Below are 20,312 nucleotides of genomic sequence, written 5' to 3'. Positions count from 1 at the left end.
GCGCGGCTGGATCCGGCCTCAGCGTCCCACCCCCGGCCGCCAGAACGGGGAGGTCGGGGCGAGGGGACCCCCCGGCGCTGCCAGCGGAGCCGTGGGGGCGGCGCCCAGTTTGGGGTGGGGGGTCCCAGCATCCTGGCGCCCACCTTGGGGTGAATCCCTGCAAGTCCGGCGGGCGCCACGGGGGCGGTGCTGCCCCGGGGTGGGGAGTCTGTGTGTCCCCCCGCTGTGGTGTATGTACAGGGGTGCGCGGGGGGGGTCCGAGGGGGTCCGGGGGGCACTACTGGGCGTCGATGCGGAAGGAGAGCAGCTTCTCGGAGTGGAGGTTGTTGAGGGTGCGCAGGTCCGGCAGCTTCAGCAGCAGTTTGGTGAAGCGCGAGGTCTCAGCCGGGCGCGTCTTTAGCACGAGGGCGCGCAGGGCTCGCAGCAGCGTCTCCTGCAGCTGCTCCACTGACGCCGTGTCCTCCATGCCCGAGCGGTCTGTGCGGGATAGGGAGTCAGAGGCGGGAGGGAGACACCCCAGTTTCACCCCCAAAACCCCCTGATCCCACCCCAGCATCACCCTGATCCCAGTGCTGAACCCCCTGATATCCCCCGGTATCACCTCAATGGCCATACCAGTCACCTCAATCCCACCCCTGAATGCCCCAAACACCCCACAAACCCCCTGATCCCAGCCACAAACTCCTCGATCTTTTTCCAAACTCCTCTGATCCCAGCCCCAAACCCTTCAATCTCCCCCCAAGCCCCCTGAATCCCCCCATGCCCACCTGCTGAGACAAGGACGACAGCGGTGAAGAGCCCCAGCTCCTCATCGCTGAGCTCGAGGGCACTGAGCTTCTCGCTGAAGTCGAACATGGCCCCAAGTAGGTCTCCCATGCCCATGGCCCACAGCTCCTCCAGTCCGTACCGCGTGCGGCTCATGAACGTCACTGTCTGCTCCTTTACGTCGAACAGCGACGCGAAGCGAACCATCAGCACCTGTGGGCAGGGGGCAGGATATGGGACAAGGCACCAGGAAAGCGCCATGGGCACTGTGCTTCATGCCAGGGACATCGGGCTTCATACCACGGCTCCCAAATGCTGGGCACTGCCGTGCCATGGGGCACCAGATAATGCCAGGGGCACCACGCCATGCTATGGGCTCCGTGATACATGTTGTGGCTACCAAATGTGGGGTACCAGGCCACGGGCACTGTGCAATGCCAGGGTCACTGTGCTTCATGCCACGACTCCCAAATGGGAGGCATTACAATATTATGGGACACCAGACAATGCCATGGGGCTTTGTGCCAGTCTGTGGTTCCCAAATGTGGGGTACCATGCCATGCCAAGGGCATCGTGCTTCATGCCACAACTCCCAAAATGTGGCACTGCAGTGCCATGGGGTACTATATAATGCCAGCAGCACCGTGCTGCACGCCATGACTCCTGTTTGTGGAGCACTGCAGTGCTGCAGGGCTCTGTGCCAGACCACAGGGCACTGTGCCATGTCAGGGGCATCGTGCTTTGTGCCACAGCTCCTAAATGTGGGGCACTGCAGTGCTGTGAGGCACCAGGCAATGCCGTGGGCGCTGTGGGGTACTGCAATGCCACGGGACTCCTGCCATATTCTGGGACACTATTCCCATGCTTTGGGGCATCATGCCAGTCCATGGAACACCGTGCAATGCCATGGGACACAGTGTCTTCCACCGAGCCCTCACCATTCTGGGACATACCTCAAAGGTGCCAGCCTTGAGCAGGGTGACCTGGTCGTGTTGGGAGAGCGCCTGGAAGCCGGGAATGTGCTTGGCGAACTCAACGACCTCGCGGACGGCGGGGGTGAAGCTGAGGGAGAAATCCTCCCAGATCTCCTGCACGGAGCGCCCGCTGCGGCCGGGCACGTGGCTGTTCATGGGGCATGCCTGCGGGCAACCAGGGGTCAGCGGGCACCGGCGACTCCCCCGGGCTCTGCGGGGCTCCCCCGGCCCTGCCGCCCCGGGATCGGGGGTACCCACAAGGGGATTAGTGCAATTAGCAGCTAAAAATATCCGGGGGGGAGCGGGAGACCCCGGGCGCTCACCGGCAGGACGTCCTTGGGGCCGCGGGGCCAGGGGCACCCCCGCGGGGCCGGGGGTTCGGGGTAGGCGGCGGGGCAGAGCCGGGGCTCGGGGGGCCCGGGTGCCCAAGCAGGGGGCGCGTCCCAGCGCAGGAGACCGCTGTCGCAGGCGGGAGGGGGTCCCAGCTTGTCGTGCGCGTAGATGAAGATCTCCTTGTGGGCCTTGGCCACCTGGGCGATGACGTCCTCGGTGGCCCCCCCGGGGCTGGGCGAGCGGGGAGGCGTCAGCTGCTGGGGGAACTGGGAGAAGCAGGCCGGGGGGGCGAGCGGCGGGGGTCCGGGGGGCGGTGCGCGGCCCCCGCCCGCGGCGGGACCCTCGCCGGGGCCCGGCATCGGCGGTGGGGCACTGGCCATGCCGCCCATGGCGCTCTGCATCTCCGCCAGCATCCGCTGCTTCTCCCGCTTGGGGATACGCCCGAAGCGCACGGCTGAGGGGGAACACCAGCGTTAGGGGGGACACCGGTGGCAGCAGGCACGGTGACCCCCCCAGACCTGCAACAGAAGGGACCAGGGGCTGATGGGAGCAGGGCTGCATCCCTCCCGTGGCTTGGACAAACAACCGTGAGCACTGGGGAGACCCATCCCGGGAGGGGACATGTAGCTCTGGGCACGGGGGGACACAGTCATGGAAGGGACACGCAGCCCCACAACACATGGGGGAGTCCCAGGAAGGGGGGACACATCCCGTGGGACAGGCAGAGCACCCAGCACAGGCAGGAGAACCCGGCTCCAGAGGGGACCTACAGCCCTGGATACATCCCTGTAGCAGAGGAGAAGCCTGAGCACGGGCAATCCCACCCCCAGAGGGAATTCCCTGCTTCGGACGTCACGACGGTCCCTCCGAGCTCACCGTCGCGGGACATGCCGACCAGCAGGCACTTCTTGAAGCGGCACTGCTGGCAGCGGTTGCGGTTGATGCGGACGATAGAGCAGTTCTCATTCTTGAGGCACTTCTTGTACTGGATGTTCTGCTGGATGCTGCGGCGGAAGAAGCCCTGCGGGGCGAGGATGGGGAGTCACTGGGGGTCCCCGCAATGTGACAGGGGCTCCGTGCCTCATCCCCAGCCCCATCCCGGTACCTTGCAGCCCTCGCAGGCGTGGACGCCGTAGTGGAAACCAGAAGCGACGTCCCCGCAGACTTTGCAGAGCAGCACCATCCCGTTGAGCTCTGCGGGGGGACGGGGGTCAGCGGGGTCCAGGGGTGCGTGCCGCGGGGTGGGGCGACCACCCGCCACCCCCCCGCGAGCCCCACTCACTCGTGACGGTGCTGCCGGCTTTGCTGGGCGAGCTGCGGCGCCGCTCGTCTGCGGGGACCGGCTGCACCCCGGGGAAGTTCACCGAGGAGCCGTACGAGGAGGAGGAGGTGGAGGAGGAGGATGAGGAGGAGGAGGAAGGGGAGCCGTCCTCATGGGGGGCCAGTGTGGCTCCGCCGTAGGCGCGGGAATCCTGGAGGGAGCCGGTGGGCGACGGTGGGAAGTACGTAGGGAAGGGCTGGGAGCCCGACTGGGAGCTGCCGTTGGAGCTGTCACTGCAGAGGGACACGGGACTGGTGCGGGTGGGAGAGGCGCCGCTGGAGCCCACGTAGCTGATCACCCCACCTGCAGAGAGAAGGGACCACTCATGCACCGAGCTGTGCCGGGCTCAGCCTCCCCCGACTCATGGAGGTGGGAACCCCGGGAGGTGGTTAGGATGCCCAGGGAAGCACCCTGAATCCATCGGCAATCTGGATCCATGGGAATCCCGCGGGGCCACACATGCACGGAGCTGTGCCAGGCTCAGCCTCTCCCAGCGTCGGAGGGGGAACCCCCTCGGAGGAGGATTGCAGCCCCGCGTGGGGTGGGATCCACAGGGAAGTGATCCACGGGCATCCCGGTGGGATACTCATGTACCGAGCTACATCAGGCTCAGCCTCCCCCCGGGGTGGGGGGGGAAGGGGGGAAAGCCCCCCGGAGGGGAATCGCAGCCCCACGCGGGGTGGGGTCTCCAGGGAAGCACCCCGGATGCGTCCCGGATCCATGGATATCCCGCTGCGCCGCACGTGTGCCGCCCACCCTGAGTCAGGCACCGCACCCACCGGCCGCCACGGGTGACGGCCCCACGTGGGACGGGGACAGCCGGGTTTATCCGGGTGCGTGCCGGCTGGGGACACGGGCAGGGCACCCCGGAATTGCCTGCAGGAGGAATGTGGGCTGGGAACCCTCCGGAGAGGTGAAATCAGGAGGTCACAGAGTTACTCCTGCCTTTCCTGGCTCCGTGCCTGCAGCACAGCCGGGCTTCCGCCCCACAGCTCACGGGAGAGTCCCACGGCGAAGCCCCCCATAGCGCAGCCCCCCGTGGCACCGGGATGCTCCCAGCGCAGCCCCCCGTGGCACCAGGATGCTCCCAGCGCAGCCCCCCCAGCCGGGGGGATACATCCCCACTGCAAAACTGAGGAGCTATGTGAGGACCCCCGAAAGTGGGGAGCAGCATGGGGGGGACACACGCGTGGTCCCTGGCTGAAGTTACAGTCGTTGTCACCCCACTCACGGGGCAGGGACAGCAGCACTGGGACACGACTCCAGGCTGGGACACGTGGATGGTGATGTCGGGGACACACGGGATCACCAGGGCCATGTGTCTCCCGCCGCACACGGTATCGCTGGCACAGATGCCACGCGCCAGAGCCAGCTTGTCACCATCCCCCCTCACTGTACCACCTCCAAAGGGGGTCACGGAATTGGGGACAGTGGGTCCCACCTCCAGGATAGCTGATCCTGGGGACCCCCGCTGCTGAGACACCAAAATCAGGGGGGGATCCCCACACCCCAAAGCCTCGGGACACACACTATGGGGTTTGGGGTGCGGGGATTCCCCCCAAGGGTTTGCCCCAGAGCAAGAGAACCCTTCTTGACCCCAAAACAGAGGGAACCCCCCCCAAACAGCCTCCCCGCAGCCCCCCCCAGCTCAGGCGGCCTCACGCCGCCGCCCCACGTGCTCCAACCGCACGTGGCCCCCTAGACCCCACCCCTTCACGCTTTGCCACGCCCCTTTTCCTCTCATTGGCCAGCAGCTCCGTCCCGCCCCTTCTCGTTGCCCCGGAGACAGGGCTGCCCCCCCGAATGAACGGCGGCGTCCCCAGTTCCGTGCATGACGTCATCGCTGATGTCATGTGCCGACCAATGGGAGGGGGTGGGGCGGGGCTGCGGGGAAAACAAACTCCGCACGTGGCAGCGGCGGGGAGGGGGACACGTGCGGGGGGGGGACACGGGGGAGGGGGGGCACCGCCTCCGGTCCCCCCCCCCGTCCCTCCCGGTGCGCGGGGAGCCCCGACACGCGCGGCACCGCCTCGGCCGTCCACGGGCTGCCCGGTCCCCGTGGCCCCGGTGCCGCTGATAGGGACACACCGATCCCGCCGCGGTCCCCTCCGGTCACCCTGACTGGTCCCGCCGCTTGGGACACTCCGATCGCTGTGCGCTTCCCTGCGGTCCCGCTTCCTGGGACACTCCGGTTCCCGCTGTCCCGCACACACTTCACTCCCCTTCGGTGTGTCTGCCCAGGACACAGCAGTCCCGGTTCTCACCCTTTCTACACCTGCGTCCAGCGCTCTCCGGCGCTCGAGAATCCCCGGACTCGGTCTCCGGGACACCCCGGTCCGCCGCGCTCTCCTCCGTTACCGCTGCCCGGGACACCCCGGAACAGTCATCTCTGTTCTCAACCTTCCTATTCCCCCGTCCGGAACGCCCCGACGTTCGGGACACCTTGGTCCCTGTCTCCAGCCCTTCTGTCCCGACCACCGGAGCACTCTGGCGCCGGTGTTCACGTCGCCCCGGTGTGCAAGACGCCCGGTACCGGCGCGCAGCCCTCCCTACCCTCCCGGGGACACCCCGGCCCCGCTGTCCGAGCCTTACCCCGCTCTGCAGGACCCCCCGGTCCCGGTAGGACGGAGTCCCGTTCCGGGACGCGGTCCCGGTGCGCATCCTGCCCGGTCGGGTGTGCGGGACCCCTCGGTCCCGGTGTCCGGACCCCTCCAACTCGCGGTCTCAGCGCGCAGCCCCTCGCCGCGGTCCCGGGGCTCTGCCCCACGATCCGCTCCGGTGCTGAGGACAGCTGCCGGTGCCGGTGCCCGCACGGTGGTCCCGGGGGTAGGGGGCTCCGGCGGGGCACTGACCTGTGCTGCCGGCCTCGGGGGCCGCCATCCTGTCCCGGCCCCTTGAGCCTCCCGGAGCAGAGCCGCGCCGAGCCGTGCCGCGCCGCCGCCCGGTGCGGGCTGTTGTGCGCCCGCCGCCCGCCCCGCCGCCCCCCGCACCGGCCGCGGCTGCGCACTGGGCCGCACGCGGCGCCGCCGCCTCCCCCATGTGATTCCCGGGGACAGCCTCGTGCCCCAGTGACACACTTTCCGCCGGCGGCCCCGGCCCCGCGCCGCCGCCGGGGAGCCCGGGCTCGGCGGGGACCCCCGCACCGGGGTCGCCTGACGGACCGCGGGGACCGGTACCCGCACTGCCCCTGCACCGGGGACACCGGGGACACCGGGGACACCAGTACAGTATCGTCCCTGCACTGGGAACCCCCGGGCGCAGCACTGTCCCCTGCACTGCAGACAGCTGGGTGCAGCATTTGACACATCTGTCACCTGGCACGACACTATCCCCCGCACTGGGGACCCCCAGTCACGGCACTGGCAGCCCTGTCACCTTGCACAGCACTGTCACCTGCGCTGGGAACACCTGACCGTAGCACTGGCTGTTCCCTGCAGCGGGGAGATCCAGGCACAGAGCTGTCACTTCTGCGTGGCACCTTCCCCTGGGGACACCTGGGCACCGATGTCACCCCGCACAGTGCTGGGGACACCCAGGTACCCCTGTCACCACTCAAAGTATTGCCCACTGTCCTAGGGACACTCAGGTACCCCTGTAACCCCGCGTGGCACTCTCCCCTGCACTGGGGACACCCAACTACCCCTGTCACCTCTCATGGCACCGTCTCCTGTGCCCACCTGTTCGGCTACACCACCGCAGCTCCCCGGGACGCCTGGGCATGACAGCCCCCAGCACAGCCCCTGGCGCAGCCGGACCCCTGCCCGCTGTCCCCTCTCGATGTTCCCCTGCCCAGCCCATGCTGTCCCCACGCTGCCCACGGCGGGTGCCCGCTGTGGCACGTGCCTGGCATCCACGTCCCAGCCTGGCCCCACTCCCGGCTGCCGCGGGGGCTGCGGCAACGCGATGCTGGGCAGAGTTGGTGGCAGATCTGGGTCGCAGCGCTGGCCGCGGCCAGCCCAGCCCGGTGGCACTGGGGGCTCCGTGGGTGCTCGTGCTCCCGCCGCGGGGAGAGTTTTGGGGGTGCCAGCACCCTCCTGGGTGCCACGTGCCGGGCGCTGCCCTGGACCCCAGCCAGGAGGAGAAGGAGCAGAGCACGGATGTGCCAGCGCCGGGAAATCCTCGGAGCTAATCCCACAGAGGGGGAGGTCACCAGTGCCCTGGCTGTGCGGAGTGCCCGGGGAGGGACACCAGAACTCTGCACCCCAAAGACCCCCTGGCACCCCGTGGGTGATGAAGCCATTCCTCAGCTGGGGGTGTCGGAGGGTGCTAGGCGTGGTCCCAGGTTTTGGGGCTCCCCAAGGCACTGGGGTGGTGGGAACACCCCGACACCCCACAGGACGTGCCCTAGCCCTGAGTCACGGGGCGGTTGCGCGGTGCCGTGGCACCTCCGGCCGGGAGAACCGCGACAGCTCCCGGAAGGATGTGTGGGGCCAGGCTGGCATGGGACCGGGGGGACCCGGGGGGGACGCCGGTTCTGGGGCGAAGGAACTCTTCTGCCCCATGCCCACTCCCAGCGGGGCCGTGCCCGGACCGTGCAGGTGCCCCCGTCCCCACGCAGCTCCTCGCTCCCCTCCCGGCACGTTCCCGGTGATTATCCGTGACTCAGCCGCACGTCTGGATTGGGAAAACATCCCCGCGCACGGCGCTGCGGCACAAGGCGCCAGTGATGCTCGCCTGGAACCCTGATCCCCCAGGAATCCCCGTGACGGGAGTGGGGCTGGGAGAGCCGGAACAAAACTCATGGGGTCCCTCTGTGAGGTCCCACCGTGAGCCTGGGAACCCGGCACGGGGGGTCCTGGTGAAGATGCTGTGAGCAGAGACCCCAGGCTGGACACAGATGGGATATTTCCGGGATAGCCCGACTCTGGGACCACCCATGGGGAGCAGTGTGGGGGATAGGGGCCACCAAAGCCACCGGGACGGGGCGTACTGCAGCTGACGAGCACCGGGAACGCCCCGAGAGGCCGGGTCTGTGCCTCGGGGGGCTTCCCGCGGCTCCCTGTGCACCCCATCACGGCAGTGCCCGTGCCAACCAGCCCATGGTGCACCCGATCTCCCCTCAAGGTCGTCACACGCTACCAGATTCATCCCTAAATCCTGCACCTTAACGGATCTGTGCACTCCTGTATCCCCGCACCCTGCACCCCCAGACCCTTCATCCCTGCACAATCCTGGGGTCCCTGCAAGACCAGATCTTGTCCCCCTGTATCCTGCACCCCCAAATCCTGGATTCCTTGATCCTGCACCCCCAGACCCTGCACCTCCCGGGGTCTCTATCTCCCAGTCCAGGTCTGCCCCGTCCCGTCGTGCCAGGACCTCATGGGGTGCTTCCATCCGCCGTGCCGTGCTCGGACTGTCGGGGGTCACACATGCCACCCCGTCCCTGCCATCGGCGGTGCCCCTGCCCTTCCCATGCCGTGTCCCCCCAACTGCACCCCCTGCCCCCCACTTCCACCGACCCCCCGGGGGATGCGGTCCTCATTCCCCTCCCGTGCCACTGCTCCCGGGGGACGGGGCAGCGGAGGGGCGGTGGGACTGGTGTCGGAGCGCGGCCGGTGCCCGGTGCCCGGTGCCCGGTGCCGGTGCCGGTGCCGGTGCCGGTGCCGGTGCCGGTGCCGGTGCCGTGGCCGTGGCCGTGCCGCGTGACGCTCGCCCCGCTTCCCGCCCGGCGCCTGCGTGCCGAGGGTTTATTTTTACTCGGGGCTGCAGCCTTGTTTACCTTGTTGAACCTTTTCCAGGAAAAGAGGGGGGGCGCCTCCGCCGGGAACGGGGGTTCGTTCCTGCCTATCATCCCCTCCACCCCGGGCTGGGCACGGGGGGCTGGCAGTGGACAGGACCCCCAGCCCTGCACCCCCAGTCCCACTTGGACACCCCCAGACCCACGGTGGGGCTGCAGCAGCCCTGTGGGGATGGGGACACAGGGTCCAGCTGTGTCCCCATGTCGCCCTACACATATCGAGCCTCAGTTTCTCCACCCATAACTGTACTCTGGGGGCGCAACCAGAGGTGCAGGGTCTCACCCAATTTGGGGGTCCCGCACCCCTGACCCCCCTTTCATCCCTCCCCACTGATGGCACTGGGGGGGGAAGGGTGGAGGAGGAACCCCGGTGCTGCTGTGGGGGACCAGGAGAGTGCTTGGAGGGTTGGGGTTTGGGATGGTTTGGGGTGGTTTGGGGGTGTTTTCCTGCCTGGAGCAGCCCTGGCTCGGCTCCTGGTTCTTGGCTGGGGCAGCAGCTCCCGCTGCCAGAATCGCCCTCCCTCCCCGGGAACGGGAAAAATCGGGTAAACAAGGCAGGCTTGGCCCCGGGCGGGGGCACCCCATGGCAGATGGGGGCGCCCCGAGGCAGGCAGGGACACCCCATGGCATCCTGGCACCGCTGAATGGGGCAGACTGGGGTTGGGGGGCAGAGACCCCAGGAAGTGCAGGGTCTGGGGGTGCAGGGCACAGGGTTGCAGGATGCAAGGGTGCAGGATTTGGGGGTGCAGGGACCCCCAGGAGGGGGCAGGCATGCAGGATTGAGGGGTGCAGGAGTGCACAGATTCGTGGAGGTGCAGGATTTAGGGATGAATGCACCCTAGAAAGGTGCAGGGACCCAAAAAGGGATGCAGGGTCAGGGGGTGCAAAGACTCCACATAGATTCAGGGGTGCAGGGCCACAGGAAAAGTGCAAGGGGGTACTGTCTGGGAGTGTCAGGACCCTAGGAGGGTTCAGGAGCCAAGAAATTGGGGTGATACTGTGACATGGAGGTGCAGAAGGGGTGCAGGACCCCTGGGGGAGGGGGGACCACAGTGTGTTCATCATGCAGGGGGTTCCGGGGAGCACCCCAGGGGGAGTAGCCAGGGCAGGTGGGGAGCCCTTTTCACCAGCCCCCCTTCCCGCTCCCCCAAGATTTCACGTGCTGGTGTTTGAGTTTCCTCTGCAGCCTTGGAACCCCACGGTGGGGGGGAGGGGAGTGGGACAGCACCGGGAACTGCTTCAGCCTCCAGACCCCCCGCCTCAGACCCACAGCCTGGAACCCTCTTCCCCTTTCCCATTCCCTTGTCACCCCGTGTTTGACCTTCCCAAAGGTCAAATGTGCGAGGGGGGGCACCCCGTCAGCCCCCAACCCACAGGTCACACAGAGGCCGCGGCATCGTGGCCAGCGGCCCGGTTGGCATCTGTGCCAGCCCATGTGAGCGGGCTACCTCCTCCTCCTCCTCTTCCTCCTCCTCCTCCTCCTCCTCCTCGCGCGGGGAGCCCTCTCCATGCGCGTCACGTGGCGCTGGCATGTGCGCCCTGCTCCATTTTTAGCCCCAGCAGCCTCCCTGCTGCAGAGCCATGTGCGGGCGGGCGCCGGCCGGCACGTGGGCCTGCCGCAGCGGGGATGGGCACCGGCACCGGCACCGGCCCGGGCAGGACGGGCCCGGCGGGGACACGGCACCCGTGTGTGCAGACACGGACCTGTGTGTGAGCATGGTCATGTGTGTGTGAGCACAGCCAGGCGTGTGCATGAGCATGGCTCTGTGTGTGTGTGTGTGAGCACGGTCATGTATGTGAACATGGCTCTGTATGTGTGTGTGAGCACAGTTGTGTGTGAGTGCAGCCAGGCATGTGTGTGGACATAGCTCTGTATGTGTGTGTGAGCATGGTCATGTATGTGAACATGGCACTGTATGCGTTTGTGAGCACAGTCATGTGTGAGCACAGCCAGGTGTGTGTATGGATATGGCTCTGTGTGTTTGTGTGAACACGACCACACGTGTGTGAACATGGCTGTGTGTGTATGAGAGCACAGCCAGGCATGTGTGAACATGGCTCTGTGTGTGTGAAAGCATGGTCGTGTATGTGAACATGGCTCTGTATGTGTGTGTGAGCACAGTCATGTGTGTGAGTGCAGTCATGTGTGTGTATGGATATGGCTCTGTGTGTTTATGTGAACACGGCCACACGTGTGTGAACGTGGCTCTGTGTGTGTGAGAGCACAGCCAGGCGTGTGTGTGAACATGGCTCTGTGTGTGTATGAGAATGGCTACATACGTGTTTGAACATGGACACGTGTGTGTGAGCACAGCCATGTGTGTGTACAACCATGGCTCTGTGTGTGTATGAGAATGGCTACACGTGTGTTTGAACACGGACACGCGTGTGTGTGAGCACAGCCAGGCAGGGGGACAACCACTGCCACCTCTGTATGTGACAACAGCCACACGTGTGGATGTGCACAATCACATGAGGAGACAAACATGCTCCCCCCCGTGTCACAGCAAGGACCGCGGAGGGGCTTCCCCCGTGCCACACCGTGGGGGTGGCACCGCCAGTGTGACCCGGGCACCAGGCACAGGGGCACCCTGATGCTCGCGACGGGCTGGGTGAAGGGGGATCTCCCCCCGCGTGTGTTTGTGTGTCCCTGAACACAGCTCTGCAGAGAGGCACGTCCCCCACGTGTCCCCTGTGCGTCCCCAGCACGTGCCACGCGTGTCCCCTGTGTGTCCCCGGTGACACGGCCCCGTGTGCTGCGGGGGGTGGAGTTTCAGCGGGAGAGGGGGAAATGATCCTCTGTGTGTGTATACGTGTACATACATGTCCGTGCATGTCCGTGCATGTCCGTATGCGTCCATAAGTGCACTCTGAGGCTGCAGTCCGGGCTGTGCGTACACATACATGTGCATGCGTGTGCATACATGTGCATACATGTTCTCTGGGACTGCAGTCGGGGGATGCATGTGCACGGGCTGCAGTTCCTGCGGGCTGCGCTTGTGCAGCTGTCCAGGATTTCCCCCCTCCAGATTCCGCAGGGATTTGTTGCAGGCGTGTGCATGTGTGTGCATGTCCGTGTACATACGAGTGCGCTGGGGCTGCAGCCTCTGCAGAAGGGGCGGTACGGACTGGTGTGTGTGCTCGCGTCCTTGCACACGTACAGCAAGAACTGCAGAGCTCCGTGTGCGTGCACGGGGGGGTTCAGTCCCCGTGAGGGGGTTCAGCCCCCGTGGGGGGTGTGCGCCCACGGGGGGGTGCAGACTCCGAGGGTCAGAGCACAACCACCCCCCTCTCGGCCCTCCCCGCGTGGGGCGCTCGTAGCGGTGGCTCCCAATCCCCATTTTCAAGCCGGGGGTCCCTCCGCCCCGCCGTGTCCCCCTCCGCCGCGGGACCGGCCCGTGACCCGAGACCCCCCCGTGGGGCGGGGGCGGGCGCGGAGAGCCGGTACAGCCACGCTCGGGGGCCCCCGAGCGGCCGCCCCCGGTACTGCGGCGCGGGACCCCCGCCTCACGCGTGTCCGCGTGTCGCGACCACCCCCCCGGCCCGCGGGAAGCGGCGCGGGTGGGCACCGTCCCGGGGGTCCCCAGGCGGGGACCGGCCCCGCTCCTCACCCCCGGGGATCCCACCGCCCCCACCGCCGCCGGCGCATGCGCGCCGAGCCCCGTTCGCCGGTACCCGGGGTCCCGTGCCCGGTACCGACCCCCGCCCCGCCGCCCCCCCGCGCGGCTCATCCCCGCGCGGGTCATCCCCGGGGCGGGGGCCGCTCCGTGCCGATGCCCCCGGCGCCCCCCGCGCCGCCGCCCCGCGGTGCCGGCGGGCGGTAACGGGGCCCGGCCATGCGGTCCACGGCGTTCCGGGGGGGCGGGCGGCGGCGGCCCGAGGGGGCGGGCGGGGAGGAGGAGGAGGAGGAGGGGGAGGAGGGGGAGGAAGGCCCCGCTCCGCCGGCCCGGCGGCCCCGGGCCCCGCCGCCGCTGGGGGCACACACGGGCCGCGGCTGCGGGGTGGCGGAGCGGGAGCGGAGCGGGGCCGCGGCGGGGCCGGCGGCCGGCGGGGGCAGGGCCGCGGCGGGGGATGCGGGCGGGCTGCCCGGGGAGGCGGCGGCGGCGGGGCCGGGAGCGGGGCCGGGGCCGGGAGCGGGGCCCGCGGAGCCGGGGAAGCGGCGGCCCGCGGCCCGCGCAGCGATGGGCGCCGGCGGAGGGTCGCCCGGGCAGGCCGCCTGCCTGCGGCAGATCCTGCTGCTCCAGCTGGACCTGATCGAGCAGCAGCAGCAGCAGCTGCAGGCCAAGGAGCGGCAGATCGAGGAGCTCCGGGCCGAGCGCGACACGGTACGGTGGGGGAAAGGGGGGGGGTCACCGGGGGGACCGGGGAGGAGGGCGGGAATGCGGCATGGAAGGGGTTAACTCCCGCCAATGTTAACCCCTCATGGGTTAACCCCCCCACATTTAACCCACTCCCTTGTGGGGTGATTCCCCCCCTCAGGGTTAGCCCGCCCTCAGGGTTACCCCCCCCCTCAGTTTTAACCACCCTCACGTTTAACCCACCCCCCCCCCCGGGGTGACCCCCACCCCAGGGTTAACCCCCCAGGCTTAACACCCTCCTATGGGGTGACCCTCCTTGGGTTTAACACCCCCTCATGGGGTGAGCCCCCCCTAGTTTTAACCACCCCTAGGTTTAACAGTAATGCCCCCTCCCCCCAGGGTTAATGGATCCCCAATACCACTCAGGGGTCCCTGGGATTGTGGTGGAATTCTGCCCACCAACAGGAAAGTTCCCACCACCCCGTGACACCCAAGGGGTTAATGGCCCCCACTTTAGGGTTAATGCCCCCGCCCCCCCTTTGATGTCCCCCTCTTTGGGGGTTGATTGCACCTCTTTTTGGAGGTTAATTCAGTCCCCTTCTTTAGAGGTTAATGTTCCCCCTTGTTTGGGGGTTAATTCCACCCTTCTTTGGTGATTAATTCTGCATCCCACGGGAGTTAAGGTCCCCCCCACCTCGAGGGTTAATTCTGCTCCCCTCTTTAGGGTTTATGTCCCCCTCTTTGGGGGTTAATTCTGTACCCTGTGGGCGTTAATGCCCCCCCTCTTTGGGGTTAATGCCCCCTTCCTTGAGGGTTGATTCCACCTCTTTTTGGGGATTAATTCAGTCCCATATTTGGGGGTTCATGTCTCCCCCCCTTTGAGGGTTAATTCTGCACCCCATTGGGGTTAATGCGTCCTCCCCCCATGACGGTTAGTTCTGTACCCCTCTTTGGGGTTAATGAGCCCCTCTTTGGGGGTTTATAACCCCCCTGTGTGGGGGTTAATTCTGCACTCCATGGGGGTTAATGCCCTCCCCTTTGTGGGTTAATTCTGCTCCCCTCAAGGGTTAATGCGCGCCCTCTTTGGGGGGTTAATGTCCCCCCATATGGGTTAATGTCCAGCCGCCATGTCACCCCAGGGCTTAGTGCACCCCCTTGGGGTCAATGTGCCCCTCATGGCAGTTAACCTGCTCCCCCCGTGGCACCCCAGGGGTTAATCCCCCTCTCTTGGCGGTTAATGCCTCACATTGGGAGTTACTGTTCTCCGCTCGTGGGGGAGACCCCTTGGAGGTTAACGTGTCCCCTTTTGGGGGTTAACGACCCCGGCTGGCACTCCATGGGTTAATGCCCCCTCTTGAGGGTTAATGCCCCTCCTTAGGGGTTACTCTTCTCTCCCCGTGGCACCCCAGGGGTTAATACCCCCCTCCTTGAGAAGTCATACCCTCGGTGGGAGCATTTGGCCCCCTCTCCAAGGTACCCGGGGGGTACAGAGCCCCCCAGGGGGGTAATGCCGCCCTTCCCAAGGGGTTAAACACTCCCTAGGGGCAATACTGCCCAACCCCCCCCCGAGGGGTGAGCCCCTCCCGGGGTCTCTGCCTCCCCCCAGGGCTGGGTTCCCCTCGGGGGTCGCGGGTTCCCCCGGGGGTCGCAGCCCCCCCAGACAAAGCCGCGGGGGCACAAAGGGCGGGGGCGGGGCGGGGGTTAACGGGCCGCCGCCCGTCACCGTGGCGACGGCTCGGGGGGGGGCCTTAAAGGTGCCGCGGGCACCGGGCGGGACACGGCCCCAAGGGACATCGCCCTGCTGCGCGGGCCAGCCCGCTGAGGTGGGGCTACACGCACGCCCCGGGGGTTTGGGGTCCCCCACAGCCACGAGAGTCCTCCAGCCTTGGGGGGGACACTGTGGGGTCCCCACAGCTGAGCTGTGTCCCCACTACGGGTGTCCTGTCTGTGTCACCCGATAGATGCCTTGTGTGCCCCCCTTCCCTAGGTGCCCTACATGTATGGCTTCCCCCCCCCACCCATTACCATATCTGCATTGTCCCCTCATGGATGTCGTGTCACCCCACAGATGCTCTGTGTTCCCCCCATGGGCGCCCTGCCTGCATTCCCCCACAGCCATGGCTCACCCCCCTGCCAGCCTCACAGCCCCGTGGCCATGTGCCATCACCGGCTGTGGCCATGTCCAGCTGCAGTGGCAGTGGCAGCAGTGGTGGCCCCGGTTGTGGCAGGAAGGACGGGGACACCCCACGTGATGTCACCGCAGGCAGTGCTGCGTCCCCCAACATGGAGGAGCCACTGCGGCAAGGCTGTGATGGGACTTCAGGGGCTTCCCCCAGGCACAGCCTCCTGGGATGACACTGGTGGGGGGATGGGACTGCCACACCCTGGATGTCCCCGCTCCCCGAGGCTGTGTCACCCCACAGCCACATCCTCGGGGGGTGCCAGGACCCACCACTGCACTGTGGGGAGGTCCAGAGGGATGTCTCTAAATGGTGCAGGCCTTGGCTGAGGGGGCTAGGGAGGGCTGGGGACAGGTGACCACAGGCAAGGTCACCAGGTGCTCTTGAAGCCCATGAGTAATTGCAACCCCCCCTCTTTTTCCCACATCCTTGGGGAGGATACACAGAGGGTGGGATCTCCAAATTCTCTGGTTTCTGCTGCCTGAAAGTGTCCAAGGCCAGGTTGGATGGGGCTTGGGACAACCTGGGATAGTGGAAGGTGTCCCTGCCCATGGTAGGGTGTGGGACTGGAGGGGCTTTAAGGTCTCTTCCAACCCAAACCATTCCTGGGTTCTTTGATGGAATGAAATCCCCTATCAAACTGGGGTTTGCAACCGGACATAGGCATGGGCAGTGCAGTGCTGGAGCAGGAGAAGCAGCCTGAGTGGCCATTTTGTGCCGTTGGACATCCAGAGGCAGCTGCCCTGGGGTGCCCACGGGGGATGACCCCACCCGAGGTGAGCCCTCCCTCACCTGCCTTGTAGCTCCTGGCGCGGATTGAGCGCATGGAAAGGCGGGTGCAGCTGGTGAAGAAGGACAGTGAGCGGGAGAAGCACCGCATCTTCCAGGGCTTTGAGGTGGATGAGAAGCCGGAGGCGGAGGCATGTGAGAAGCTGCCTCTGGAGTGTCCTCAGGACCTGCTGGAGCCCCCTCCGACCCTGCAGCCCAAGCACTTCCCCTACGGCAGGAACGGGAAGGGGCATAAAAGGTACAGAGTGCATGGGGGGGCTGCATGGGGATAAAAGGGGGACACTCCCTATGGCTTCACCCTCTGTGCATGGGGCTGGCACTGTCCAGTGGCCTTTGAGCTGCTCGGAGATGCCATCCAGCAGCAGAGCATGTCCCTGTATCCAGGGGAACTTCAAGAAAGCCTGGGTGGGGAGTTGGGTGTCCCAAAATGCTGGGGAAGCCTCTCTGTAAACTGCTGTCATCTGGTGCAGCAACTGTTTTGGGGTGCCAGGAACCCTGGTGCAGGGCAAGGATCCATTTCAGCTCCTCTTCCTCCCGCAGGAAGCCAACATTTGGGAGCACGGAGAGGAAGACGCCTGTTAAAAAACTAGTGTCGGAGTTCTCCAAAGTGAAGAGTAAAACTCCAAAGCACTCCCCGGGGAAGGAGGAATCGGGCGGCTCCTTGGCCGAAACTGTTTGTAAACGAGAACTGCGGAGCCAAGAGACTCCAGAAAAATCCCGGTCGCTGCTGGAGACCCCACTCCGAGCATCAGCCCCACCAAAGGGTCCCAGCACCCACCCCAAGGAGAAAGGCTTTGTCAGCGAGGCCGACGACCTGCCCTATCTCTCCACTACCGAAATGTACTTGTGCCGCTGGCACCAGCCGCCCCCATCGCCGCTGCCGCTGCGGGAGCCTTCCCCAAAAAAGGAGGAGACTGTAGCAAGTAAGGATGGAGAGAATGATGGAGAAGCTTCTGGGGCTGAGCTGGCCTGGGAACAGGCACCCTTGTCCTGAATCTGGGAAAGGGCTCCCAGGTTCCCAAAGGGAGTGCCTGTGGTGCTGGGAGAAGTGCTGGCTCTTTCCACTGTGATGGGTGCTGGCTCTGGACTCTCCCAAATCCCATCTCTAGCTTGCCCCGCTCCAGGCAGGGCTCCTGGCTGGTGCCTTTTGGAGCAGGTGGTGAAGCAACTTCCCATGGGTGGTTGGGAAACATGTCTCTGGCTCATGCCATGGTGACACAGCACCCGGGTCACCTTCTGTGCCCAAATCCGGTGCTTGTCCTACCCTGGGCCCAGCAAGGTTGGTGCTGGTGATGGGAACCAGACTGTGCCATGTGGCTCAGCGCTCCGGCTCAGACAGAGCTCGGCATGTCCCTGGGAGTGGCTCAGGTTTGCTCATGTGCTTGGCCAAGGGAGTGGAGGTGAGCTCTGCCATCCGCTGGACCCCAGGCAGCTCCCACGGCTGGCTCAGCATGGGGATTTGGTGCATCTCAAGCCATGCTCCAAGGGGACAGACGGGTGGGAAGGGAGCAGGAAGGTGGTGGGATGGAGTAGGGGCTGTGGGGTTTCTGGTGTGGGGTACCACCCTCCCTCTTGTCCTGCAGTTCCGTCTTGGAGGGACCATGTCGTGGAGCCCCTGAGAGACCCCAACCCCTCGGACCTCCTGGAGGTACGCAAGCCATCAGAGCTGGCAGTGCTGCAGGGGCTTTCCAGGCTGTCCCACAGTCCCAGAGCTGGTGGCATCTCATCCCCTCATCCAGCATAAACGCTGGCTGTGGTTGGGGGGCTGAGGTGGGGGGAAGAACCAGCCCCTCCCAGGGCCATGGGAACAGGATCTGGCCCCGGGATGATGTGCTGATCCCAATCTGGTGTCGTTGCAGAACCTGGATGACAGCGTCTTTTCCAAACGGCACGCAAAGCTGGAGCTGGATGAGAAACGAAGGAAAAGGTGGGAGCAAAGGGAGTGATGGGGGTCTGGGGTCTCAGTTTTACAGGGAGGATCCTGGGCTGTCACCTGGAGCAGGGGGCAGGACAGGGTGCAGCTAGGATAGGAACCAGGAATGCTGCAGGAGGAGGGATGCTCCCACATCACTGGCAGCCAGTGCAGCGCTCTGATCCCCCCCGTGGGAGTCTGGCACTGCCTGTGGTTCCTCACTTTCCCAGCCATCCTGTTTTCCAGGTGGGACATCCAGCGGATCAGGGAACAAAGAATCCTACAGCGGCTGCAGCTCCGAATGTACAAAAGGAAAGGGATTCAGGAGTCGGAACCTGAAGTTACCTCATTTTTCCCTGAGCCAGATGATGGTGAGGTTTGGGAAGGTGGTGTCGGGGGGTAGGTGAGGGTACAGATGGGGGCTCTCACACACTCTGGTGTCTCTCCACAGTGGAAAGTTTGCTCATCACCCCTTACCTGCCCGTCGTCGCCTTTGGCCGGCCCTTGCCCAAACTGACCCCACAGTGAGTACTGGAGGCATGAGGGGACAGGGCTGGGCTCTGCTGATGTCACTCCTAGAAAGGTGCCCAGCCCATTTTGGGTCTGGACAGTGCTGTTTGGGTTGGGACAGTGCCACAGTGACACCAGCTGTGCCCGCAGGAACTTCGAGCTGCCCTGGCTGGATGAGCGCAGTCGCTGCCGGCTGGAGGTGCAGAAGAAGCAGACACCACACCGGACCTGTCGGAAATAAGTGAGATGCTGGGAGCTCCAAACACCTCCAGGAGCTCCATATGTCCTTGAGGGCTCTGAAGACCTCTACGGCACCAGAAGCTCTGACATTACCGGGTCACCGCCGGCCGCTGCCTGCTCTGCGCTGACGGATGGTTTCGTTCTTCCGCGATCCCAGTTTTGTTCACTTGGGTTTTGGAACGTTCCCCGGACTCATCCCCCGCACTGCACCGGCTTCCCAGTGCCACAAGCCAGAGGCTCCGCTCCCCAGGGCAGCAGGCAGATCCTGGCCCCATCCTCGAGTCCCCAGTGTGCCGCCTCTGCACACCGCAGCCTGTGGGATCTGGAATATGGGGCTTCCCACCATGTCCAGTGGGAGCATGGGGATCACCAGCATCAGATCCCGTGTCCAGGGGTGCCACATCCCCTGGGACTCACCCGCTGCTGCCTTCATGTTGTGTTTAGTTAGAAAGCAGGATAAACAGCGGATGGTGTTGGAGCTGCCTGGGGCCTGGGAACTGAGAAGCACCTGGAAGTCTCTTTTGGGGGTTTTCCCCCCTCTTGGGGGTTTTCCTCTCCGGAGCGGGTTGGTAGGGGCAGAGGGGAGAGTTAAAAAGCAAAATTTTTTTTTTTTTTTTTTTTGTGAAATAGAAAGCCTGTGCGCACAATTTGGGGGGTTTTAATGTTTTTTTAAAATGTAATTTAAATGTTTTGAGGTGGGCGAGGGGTTTGCTGTGAGGGGAGGGGTTACTGCCTGTCCGAGCCCCTGGGTGCTGCTGGACCCTCTCGGTGCTGGATGGGTGGGGAGGGGCTCCATGGGTGGGGGCTTCATGTATCCTCCTTTTCCCTCTTCTTTCTCCCTATCTCCCCCCTTTTTCCTCACTTACCCTCCCTTTTTCACACTCTCTTCCTCCTTTTCCCCCCTTTGTCCTCCTCCTACACTGAGCCTGTGCCCCCCCAGTTCTATCCCCCACTGCCCCCCTCTCTTTAATTAACCCCGAGCTTATTGAACGCCGGAAACTCGTTTACAAAAAAAAAAACCTTAAAAAAAAAAAAAACTTTAAGAAAAAAAAACTTCAAAAAAACCTTAAAAACCCGGAAATTGTTAAAAAAACCGATAAAGTTCTAAAAACACCAAGTTCTAAAGACGTTACAGGAGGGGGTGGGGTCACACGCGGACACACCCGCTCGTTGGTTTTATTTTATTATTTTTTATTGCTTTTCGTTGATTTTTTTTTTTTTGTTTTTTTTTACAATAAAGAAGGAAAAGGCCT

At 64.9% G+C, this 20,312-nt stretch overlaps 2 protein-coding genes across 5 annotated transcripts; one reads left to right on the top strand and one right to left on the bottom strand.

Moving 5' to 3' along the window:
• Positions 1–239: 239 nt before the first annotated feature.
• Positions 240–6,706, bottom strand: NR1D1 (nuclear receptor subfamily 1 group D member 1). Of its 3 annotated transcripts, none has more exons than XM_085040041.1 (8): positions 5,986–6,706; positions 3,355–3,696; positions 3,178–3,266; positions 2,949–3,093; positions 2,063–2,526; positions 1,719–1,904; positions 768–978; positions 240–477 (listed from the first exon to the last, which is right to left on the bottom strand). In XM_085040041.1, the coding sequence occupies exons 1-8, from the start codon at positions 6,698–6,700 to the stop codon at positions 278–280; spliced, it is 2,352 nt and encodes a 783-aa protein (XP_084896167.1). In that variant the 5' UTR covers positions 6,701–6,706; the 3' UTR covers positions 240–277. The 3 variants fall into 3 exon arrangements, with proteins under 3 accessions (XP_084896167.1, XP_084896168.1, XP_084896169.1); XM_085040042.1 differs by having other exon boundaries at positions 6,246–6,375; XM_085040043.1 differs by lacking the exon at positions 5,986–6,706 and adding an exon at positions 3,804–4,149.
• Positions 6,707–13,212: 6,506 nt separating this feature from the next.
• Positions 13,213–20,311, top strand: MSL1 (MSL complex subunit 1). Of its 2 annotated transcripts, none has more exons than XM_085040039.1 (8): positions 13,213–13,455; positions 16,412–16,635; positions 16,938–17,320; positions 17,981–18,045; positions 18,257–18,324; positions 18,556–18,680; positions 18,761–18,833; positions 18,970–20,311. In XM_085040039.1, exons 1-8 carry the CDS (start codon positions 13,312–13,314, stop codon positions 19,058–19,060), a joined length of 1,173 nt encoding a protein of 390 aa, XP_084896165.1. In that variant the 5' UTR covers positions 13,213–13,311; the 3' UTR covers positions 19,061–20,311. The 2 variants fall into 2 exon arrangements, with proteins under 2 accessions (XP_084896165.1, XP_084896166.1); XM_085040040.1 differs by lacking the exon at positions 13,213–13,455 and adding an exon at positions 14,673–14,901.
• Position 20,312: the final 1 nt, after the last annotated feature.

This window comes from Lichenostomus cassidix, chromosome 27 (genome assembly GCF_008360975.1).
Source record: "Lichenostomus cassidix isolate B80296 chromosome 27, HeHo_3.0, whole genome shotgun sequence".
Classification (NCBI taxonomy): domain Eukaryota; kingdom Metazoa; phylum Chordata; class Aves; order Passeriformes; family Meliphagidae; genus Lichenostomus; species Lichenostomus cassidix.
The sequence above is the reverse complement of the archived record's forward strand: the minus strand, read 5'-3'. Positions and strand labels throughout refer to the sequence as shown.

Bases quoted from the DNA above. Each gene is read 5' to 3' on its own strand.
- NR1D1 (XM_085040041.1), bottom strand. From the start codon at position 6,700: ATGTGTCAAATGCTGCACCCAGCTGTCTGCAGTGCAGGGGACAGTGCT. The intron at 3,697-5,985 runs GTAAGGCTCGGA...TTCTCTCTGCAG, and splicing joins GGGGGGTCCTGCAGAGCGGG to GTGGGGTGATCAGCTACGTG. The intron at 2,527-2,948 runs GTGAGCTCGGAG...GTTCCCCCTCAG, and splicing joins GGTCGGCATGTCCCGCGACG to CCGTGCGCTTCGGGCGTATC.
- MSL1 (XM_085040039.1), top strand. From the start codon at position 13,312: ATGGGCGCCGGCGGAGGGTCGCCCGGGCAGGCCGCCTGCCTGCGGCAG. The intron at 18,681-18,760 runs GTGAGGTTTGGG...GTCTCTCCACAG, and splicing joins TTTCCCTGAGCCAGATGATG to TGGAAAGTTTGCTCATCACC. The intron at 18,834-18,969 runs GTGAGTACTGGA...CTGTGCCCGCAG, and splicing joins TTGCCCAAACTGACCCCACA to GAACTTCGAGCTGCCCTGGC.